We start from the raw sequence: 9582 nt of genomic DNA on the forward strand, positions 1-9582 counted from the left end.
GGGCGGCGCGGCGAGCGGTGGGCAGGGGGTGGGGTGAGGGGGAAAGGAGTGGAGCAGGGGAGGAGGGGAGGAAAGGGAGAGCTGAATAATAACAGCAGAGATGAGTAATGGCAAAATGGGGTGGATGGTAACATGGGATGGACTAGCGGGTGGAGGGGGACACTCAAAAAATATATATACAAAAAAAAGAAAACGGGGAAAAAAGCTGATGTATGAACCAACGAATGGATAGAAAATGCATTAATGCCTTGACAGCCGCCACCACCACCACCACCACCACCACCACCAAAGTCAACGCTAACAGTAATGGCAGCATCACCTCCATCACACCGACACCATTATCTACAGGCACAGTAACTACCACCATCACCACTACCACTGCTACTACCAAGATTAAAACACTATATATGTTCAATAACTCTCTCTCTCTCTCTCTCTCTCTCTCTCTCTCTCTCTCTCTCTCTCTCTCTCTCTCTCTCTCTCTCTCTCACTATATTCGCGGTAAGATCAAAGGAACCGATGACGAGAAGACAAAGAGGGCACAAGACAAGAGCCGAGTGTTGAGAAGCTTTACTAGCAGCACCACACAGCGCCAACCCTCTCAGCCACACACAGATGGCGCTGTTCATGACAAAGACACGTCCACAGGTGTGCGTCAGGTATCAGGTGCATGACGAGGAGAGAATATGTAGTAGAATTTGATGTTCTTTCTGCTGTTTTTCCTTCCAGATCAGGTCCTCTCGTCGCCGCCCTCTGTGTTACCCTGGAAATACATATCGAGGATTTCCGTGGCGCGTTCCTTGATGTCGCTGTCCACGAACCCTTGCAGCGCCTCTAGCCGCTGCACGCCCTGAGCCACCCGCACTTGCCGCACCGCCTCTTCCCGCAAGTCAGGAGTCTGCGGAGTGCCCAGGCAGGCAACAGTGTCTATAGAAGCGTCGCGGCCACCGGGTTTGCACGTCATGCAGTTATAAGTCACTCAAAATAGCAAAGCGTGCAAGATCAACCTGAGCAACCATGTGAGGAAGAAAAAAAACCTTGAGAATCTTTTGCAGGGAGCTGAGGGCCACGCCGACCGTGGTGATCTCGCTCACCGCCAGCACCGATGTTAGCGCGGACACCCCTCCCGCCAGCAACAACTGTCCGAGCTGCTCAGGGCTGCCGCCGGTAGTCAGGTTGCTCAAGGCCCACGCCGCCTCCCGCTGTACGTCCAGGTAGTTCTGGGTCGCGGCAGCACCAGAAGGATCGAAAAATAGGACGAGAAAAGCTTGAGGAGGAAGCAAGGAGGGTGCGGATATACGGAATGGGAGGGAAGAGGGACGTGGACGCTACACTCACTTCTGTTATCGAGACTAAACCTTTGAGTGCAACCAGACCTCAGTGACATCAAAGACGAGACAGACACGCCTCTCCCATGCTGCGCTGCGTGTCTGTGTATGCACGTCTGACGGTATAATAAAGTCATACTCCATTATACTGAATCCGCGGCGCTGCGGTGTGACGTGTATTACTGTAACATTAACTTATAGTGCCTCCGCTAACGATGTAAGAGCCGTCACTCACCTGCCCGATGATCTCAACCAAGTGCGGCAGGAGGCCTCCATCGATGACCTGCTGGATCTGTGACCTGGTGCCCGCGGTGATATTGGACAGTGCCCAGGACACTTCCCTCCGCAGATTGTGATGAGGCGACACCAGAAGACGATTGTAATGCGGCAGTACACCCGCCGCCAGCACCGCGTCTGTCTGTGACAAGAAGGGACACAGGCGTGGCAGAAGTCACAGTCACCTCGCTAACTCAGATGTAGCCACGAAAGCAACCCCTTTGAATGACACTTTTCAGTTTGTGCAAAGATTAAATCAGAAAACTACCAAAACAAAAATGAACAAATTAGTTTAACATTTACGTATGTTTTAGCAATTGAATGTTGAGCATCTCTACATTACTACAGGAAAGCACTGTATTGGTGCCTCTCAGCCTGACAATTAAGCTAATGCTACAGCTACAGAGTCACCACCACTGTCATTAACCACCACCAAGATCCATCACCAACAAGTCCATCACCGCCACCACTACAATCACCAACCATCATAAACTATCAGCACCACCACCACCAATAACATGTCCACCATGCATCACCAATAAGTCCACCACCACCACCACTACCATCACCAACCATCACCAACTATAAACACCACCAACACCACCATGTCCACTACGCATCACCAACATGTCCACCATCACCACCCATCACAAACTATCAGCCCACCACCATCACCAACATGTCCACCACCACCACCACCACTATCATCACCAACTATCATCAACTATCAACACCACCACCACCACCACGCGCGTCACCAAGACTCACCTGGTCGTCACTACCCATTACCAGGTTGCCCGTCGCCCGCAGCGCTGGTATGACTTTCTGGTGCTCCTTGGCTCCTAGGTGCGTCACTAAGTCAGGAAGGATGTCCGCCGCCACCAATTCCCGCTGACCCTCCTCGTCCTCTGCCGCGATGTAGCTCACGGCCCACAGAGCATCCACTGACAAACACCAAAGATAGTATAGGAGACTAATACCAGGCGGCGACAACAGCACTGCATGTACTCAACTCGCAGCGAAGTATTTCAATTGTTTAACTATAAAAAACACTCTGCGCCTCACCTTCATTATCTTCAAAAGGCTTTACTTGAAGGCCCACGGTTTTTTTAAAGATATTTCTACTTTTTCTTAGGTTCTGCATTAATAATACGCGAAACTGTCTCGAGAACCAGGCTGATCAATTATGTGCCTTTTGAAAATAATCATGGTAAGAGAGCAACAAATTTTCCAAATACGAGCTTAAATATCACAGTTTCCCCGCCTTCCCTTCCTTTTTGACGCACCAGTGACCTCGCTATTTGTGTGTGTTAGCAGCGTCTTCAGGGCAGCGATGCACGCCTGCCGCTCCTGCTGCTCCATCACGAGGCCCTTGTGGCGGAAGATGTTGGCGAGGACCCAAACCACCACCCGCACCAGCGACACCTGCAACAAGAACACTTTCAGGAGGAGGAGGAGGAGGAGGAGGAAAAGATTTTTTCCTACTAATTGTATACAGAAACAATTACAATCTGAATATTGACCCGGAGAATATGGAGGAGGAAGAAGAGGAAGACCATAAAGAGGAGGATAAAGACGAAGAGGAAGAGGAGGAAGAAGGGGAGGAGGAGAATAAAAAGGAGAATAAAGAGGATGATGAAGAGAAAAATAAAGAAAAGAATGATGAGAAGATTATCTTTCCTCTTCATTATATAACAAAAAAAAATTTAAGCACTCACAGGGGAGGACCAGGAGGAGGAAGAGGATGAAGAGGAGGAAGTGGAAGTGGAGGTGGCGGAGGAGGCGCGCCCGTGGTGGAGTGCCGCGAGGAGAGGCGTCACCACCCCGGCAGACACCACCTGGTTTCTATAGAGCTCCTCCCCAGTGATGTTCCCAAGGGCCCATGCCGCCTGCTCCGCCACCTTCTCGTCCCCGCCCGCCAGCGCCTCGATCAGCACCGGCACAGCGCCTCCGTCTGCCGTGCCGCGGGGGAGAAGCACAGAAGATTAGCCACTGTTTGTATCAAGGTGATTTCTACGTTTTTTACCTTTTTAAACTGTGGTTATTTTCTATCAATATTTTTCAAGGATTTAGCATGAATGACTTATGATCAGTAAAACTACTACTACTACTACTACACTACTGCCATTACAACAACAACAACAACAACAACTACTACTACTACTACTACTACTACTACATAATAGTAGCCAAGAGAGAGAGAGAGAGAGAGAGAATGTTCACTAAACTACCTATGATTATAGTTATGTGATTTCTTAATACCCATGTGTGTGTGTGTGTGTGTGTGTGTGTGTGTGTTTCACTGTTTGATCTGCTGCAGTCTCTGACGAGACAGCCAGACGTTACCCTACGGAACGAGCTCAGAGCTCATTATTTCCGATCTTCGGAAATAATGAGGCACACACCACACACCGGGACAACAAGGTCACAACTCCTCGATTTACATCCCGTACCTACTCACTGCTAGGTGAACAGGGGCTACACGTGAAAGGAGACACACCCAAATATCTCCACCCGGCCGGGGAATCGAACCCCGGTCCTCTGGCTTGTGAAGCCAGTGCTCTAACCACTGAGCTACCGGGCGTGTGTGTGTGTGTGTGTGTGTGTGTGTGTGTGTGCTGGTGGACGGGTCACGTACCTACGACAGCAGCAGTGTGGGCGGCGGTACCAGACGCTAAGTTAGTGAGGGCCCAGGTCGCCTCCAGTTGAAGAGTCGAACTGAAAGGACAATGACATACAAACACTGAGTTCCTTCATTTCTCCTCCTTCTGCGATGTTTTGATTTGTGGGAGAGAAAATTCAAGCCAAAAAATAATAACCCCAAAATCAAACCCTTTAGAAATTACCACACGACAATTAGTCAAACAATTTACCCTCAGAATTGTCACATGCTATTTGATTGACAGGGAAAGATTACTTATTCGTAGTACTCAGAAATGCTCTGTACTTTCACCACGAGTTGTTTCAAAGCCTCAGAGACGATGAGCCAAGTTTTTAAAGGTGTTTCTCGTGTCAGCAATATATATCTTGTTACTTTGTCATTAGCATCACAAGAAACATCCTTAAAAACCCAAGTAGAAAGAAAGATCACTTATTCGTAACACTCAGAAATGTTTTGTACTTTCACCGCGAGTAGTTTCAAAAGTCACAGAGACGATGAGCCAAGCTTTTAAAGATGTTTCTCGTGTCAGTAATGCAGATATTTTGTAAATCTGTAACTAGCACCACAAGAAACGTCTTTAAAAACCCACGTAGCCTCAACGAGAGTATTTTAAAAGTAGTGAAGGCGTAGATGTGTTAAGAATATCGTCCCTATTTCTACTGCTACTTACTCCTCCCGCTGCTGCACGTGGGGGATGAGGGGACGGAGGATGCCCGCCTTCAGGAACTCCTTGATAGGTGGGTTGGCTTCAATGGACAGCAGCTTGCGAGCCCTGATGGTATTATCTAGGCGGCGTCTTTTACTGTTACTCTTGATTCCCCGCACGATCTCCTCCAGCGTCTCCTGCGTGTAATCTGCGTCCTGTGGAGTGACGAAAGGACGACGGCGGAATAGTGAACCAAAGGCAGAGCTTATGAGATTAAACGTTAAGATGTAATGTGCTGTATTACTCGTCAAGTAATTAAAAAAAGGACTCAAAAAGAAAAAAAAGTGAAATTTCAAGTGTTTCGATAGCGCCAAAGAGAGTAAGTATGTAAAGAAAGAAAAAGAAGACCTGAAGGAAAGTCAGAGAAAAGACAATGAAGATTAATATATTTCGATAGCGTTGTAAAGAAAAGAATATAAGGAAAGAAAAGGCAACTAGGAAAGGAACTCAGAGAAGCTTAAAAAAGAATAGAAAAGGAAAGAAAAAATTAATTGAAATGCAAAAGGAACTTAAAGGAAAAAAAACTAAATGCCATGCAGTCATGAATGGAAAATATCATCACAACAATAATTATGACTTATATAGAATCGAAGTGAAGGAATGTGCTGAGAGCCACAAGGGAAAGGAGAGCTGAAGGAACACAGAACACGTATAGATTTATATGTTTCTATATTAGATTAAGAGAAGTTCTGACCTAAGGAGAAAAAAAATTAGATAAAAAATGAATTTAAAAAAAAGACAAAGCAAATGAATAAATAAAGACAGATAAAGTTGATATACAGAAATATAGAAAATAAAAAATAAAATAAAATATACGTGTTGACTATTTTCTGTGTTCACCAGTCCTTGGCGCACCTCGCATCCCTTCACTATATACCTGGTGAATTATAGACTACTGTTGTTATATCTTTCATCTATGAACAATAATTATGTCGCCCTGTGAAGCCACCACCCACCTCGTCACTCCTGTCATCCTCAGACATTAGCTGGCGGCTCTTCCGAGTCTGCAGCCGAGAGCAGGTGAGCAGAAGGAAAGAAAAGTGAGGCACGTTACAGAAATAAAAACGTAAATGCAGTACAAACTATTATAGTTACCGCTTACAAAAGAAACAAATTTATAACATAGAAAATATAAGTTTCAGGCCACACTAATCTATTTAAAGAGATGTGTATGTACGTAGTGTGTTTGCAGAGCTGGCATACTAACGCAAAGTACGATAGTCTATATTGCTTACATTGTAACAGGAGGAAATGCCTGATTTATCCCATGAGAGGAGTGAAGTGAGGGAGGTTTCAAGACAAATCGCCAATTATTGAAACCATTGTATTTGTCTCTCGTCCTCTATTTACTGGAACCTGTTTTTGTTGCCATTGGTCAATGCTCAACATTATAAAACTGCGTAAACTAATGTAATCTCACCCTGGCTGATATTCATTTAATTACTTAATGGAGGTGGGACTCACAGATCCTCAGTGACAACTCAAGTGAAAAAAAAAAAATATTGTATACCTCATAAGGACGACGACTGAAGGGCGTTGGCTAGAGGAGAAGAGGCGATGAGTCACCACCACCACCACCACCACCACCATCAAAGAACATACATGAAAAAGAACCAAACAGCATATCAAGGCACAAGAATGATGAGTAGTGAGTTAATTGACTGTACCACTACTAGATGAATGAATGGATGGATCAATGAACGAACGAACGAATGAATGAATGAATGTAGGGAAAAGTGAGTGATTAAATACATAAACAATGAAGGAAGGAAGGAAGGAAGGAAGGAAAAAGAAGAGAAAAGTAAGTCATTAGGTACGTAAGAAAAAAAAGGAGAAAAGAAAAAAAGTAAAGAAGGAAGGAAGAAAGAAGGAAGGAAGGAAAGAAGGAAAAAGTAAGTAATTAGGTACGTAAGGAAAGAAAGAAGGAAGGAAGGGTGGAAGAGAGAAAGGAAAGGAGGGAGGGAGGAAAAGAGAAAGGAAGGAATAAGGAAGGAAGGAAGGAAGGAAGAAAGGAAGGAAGGAACTAACGTGATACTAACAACATATCTGAAACCTACACACACGAAGTTAAGGAAGTTATCGATTAATTTAGGACGAACGTAAGTAACTATAACAACAAGGGACAGCTTTTTACGACTTCCTCTTTGTCAATAATACTAACGATCGAAAGGAAAATTATCCTCGTCTTCCCCTCACACACACAAAGAACTGAATCACGATGAATATTTCCCATGACAAGATACAACATACATAAAAAGATAAATAAAAACAAGAGGATTAGTATATACAACAACAATAACAGCAACAACAACAAGAGGAACATGAATAACACAAATACACGGACACGTATACACACACACACACACACACACACACGAGAGTAACATTCCACAACTTATCAGAAAGAAAAAAGAAGAGAAAGTTTGCGTGACCACAACTTTCATGATTACAAATAACATCACCCACGCGGCACATTCCTGCACGAGGCTACACTCACCTGCCTGGAAGCCTCAGGTGTTGACTGGCTGCTCCCCTCCCTCTTCATTATATCCGGCAGGTGTTGATTGGACGGCCTAGAGCGGAAGAACAATAACCTAAGAACGATAGCATAACACTAAGGCCAGTATTCGCTTTGCTCTCTCACCACAACTATTTTCAAAGGCCACGGAGATGATAAACCTGGCTCTCATAAACATTTATCCTGTTAATAATGCAGAAAGTTTGTTAATATGACACGAGCAACATAAAAATCACACTCAAAAGCTCCAACTTCAACCAGACCCTCTTGCAAGTAACGAAGATGCGATACAGAAGTGCTTGAGAGAACACTGACTTAAGTAACGTGACAAATATCAAAGGCAAGCAGGAAGAAATCGATTATTGATTAGCATTGAAGGTGGGAATCGATAGTGGGAGTCTACCTGAAGTTGGACGCCCTGTGATGCCTGGGGGCCTGCGGGTCAGGGGTGGAGGAGGAGGACGAGAAGCAGGAGAGGCGTGTTTTGTCCCAGAGTCTCCGAGGGTTGCGGGAGATGAGAGAGGACGGATTCGAAGTCAAGGTTGGTGGTCGCATGGCACGGATGATATTCTGTAGTCTTAAGCGGCGCTCCCGGATTGAGTCCATCTGCAGGCGATACACACACACACACACACACACACACACACACACACACACACACACACACACACAGAGAAAGATATATATAGTGATTTTTTTTATCATTGCCAGTAGGAACATAATACATTCTTCAACACAACTTCAAAAATTTTCACTTTTCATAATCACGCGCGACAACGCCCACACCTACACACCCACACCCACGCCCACACCCACTTTCTCTCTTCAAGACTAAGTTGGATCAAAGATACGAACACAGAGCAACACAAACTTGTCTCAAAGCAGAAGCTCATCCCCACAATGAGATACACACAAACAAGCATCACTACAACCTGCAAATCGAGCCATCATTTCATCACGGAGAATATGCATACAGCACATCAGTGATCGAGTCTGCAGCGTGAACCACCTCACCATGACTCCCCCTGACTCATCCACTACATATGCACTTACATCCTTCATACTGGCGCTGGGACGCTCCGAGGAGGAGGCGGAGGTGGTGCTGAGGGACATGGTGAAGACAGGAAGGGCGGCAGTCACCTTCTCCTTTAATAAATTGCTAAGGACTGGTCAGAAGCTTCAAGCAGGGGCCAGCACTGAGCATCTGTGCAGAAGTAGATTGTCTGCGAGATACTTGGGTTTTGGTTTCAATGAAGATAACAAATCAATCATGTGAGACAGCGGTTGTTATAGTCACGTAAAAATCAACTGTTTTTCACTGCTCTTGACATATTTACAGCTCTTTACTCACAAACTACTCTATGGTAAATCTATTTTCGTTCAGTAACCACTTCTATAGACATTGTGCTGACTAGATACTAAACACAATTCGTTTTTTCTTCCTTTGTTCTTCACTTTTTTTTCATTTATTTGCTTATATCACTTAATTCATTTATGTATTTATTCATTCATTATTTATTATCAATTCTAGACGGGAAGGTGCATGGGTATAGTTGTTAAAATTTTGTGCAATGAAAAGTCAGATAAACTATATAAAGCGTGTGCGAGAAACTATTACAACGCTGAGTTATACCTCTACTATTCTGAGCTAACTTCAGAAATACAACAGTGACTCGGGACAGCATGCGGGCAGCAGGCCCGTCACGGTGCTTCCCCTGAGCGCATTGGCCACCTGACGCGTCACGCGCTTCACTATCACGGACGGTTGCTAATATGAATAACCAAACTTGCGCCTTTCGAACAAATACTTTCCATTGGTCTATGACTCACTACGATTCCACGTCACACACTATCATCTGCCTTCCCTAAATTTTAAGACTCATGTCCGTCAACTGCCCGCCTGTTCTATACCTAACCATTCCTATCCGTCTTTATCACTCGCACGTATGCTTTGGAGCACATAATTAACCGTGAGAGATGAATGAGTAAATAAGTTATCCATTTCATCTTATCTATTCTTCACATGGGAAGCAAATAGTGATTTATGCAACAACACCTGTGACTGATCTCAGATGTGAGTTGATCGGTGTTC

The 9582-nt window shown here is 44.9% G+C and overlaps 1 protein-coding gene across 6 annotated transcripts in view; it reads right to left on the reverse strand.

Moving 5' to 3' along the window:
• Positions 1-555: 555 nt before the first annotated feature.
• Positions 556-9582, reverse strand: part of LOC123510182 (importin subunit alpha-3-like) — a 23302-nt gene continuing 14275 nt past the window's right edge. For all 6 annotated transcript variants that reach the window (XM_045265058.1, XM_045265059.1, XM_045265060.1 and 3 more), the window contains 13 exons: positions 8544-8694; positions 7894-8096; positions 7470-7545; positions 6483-6512; positions 5929-5976; positions 4937-5127; positions 4243-4322; positions 3323-3558; positions 2891-3029; positions 2373-2548; positions 1564-1746; positions 1038-1220; positions 556-898 (listed from right to left, as the gene is read on the reverse strand). In XM_045265058.1, the coding sequence (XP_045120993.1) occupies positions 731-898; positions 1038-1220; positions 1564-1746; positions 2373-2548; positions 2891-3029; positions 3323-3558; positions 4243-4322; positions 4937-5127; positions 5929-5976; positions 6483-6512; positions 7470-7545; positions 7894-8096; positions 8544-8603 (1773 nt within the window). In that variant the 5' untranslated portion in view covers positions 8604-8694 and the 3' untranslated portion in view covers positions 556-730. The remainder of the gene's footprint in view (positions 899-1037; positions 1221-1563; positions 1747-2372; positions 2549-2890; positions 3030-3322; positions 3559-4242; positions 4323-4936; positions 5128-5928; positions 5977-6482; positions 6513-7469; positions 7546-7893; positions 8097-8543; positions 8695-9582) is intronic.

This window comes from Portunus trituberculatus, chromosome 28 (assembly GCF_017591435.1).
Source record: "Portunus trituberculatus isolate SZX2019 chromosome 28, ASM1759143v1, whole genome shotgun sequence".
NCBI lineage: Eukaryota > Metazoa > Arthropoda > Malacostraca > Decapoda > Portunidae > Portunus > Portunus trituberculatus.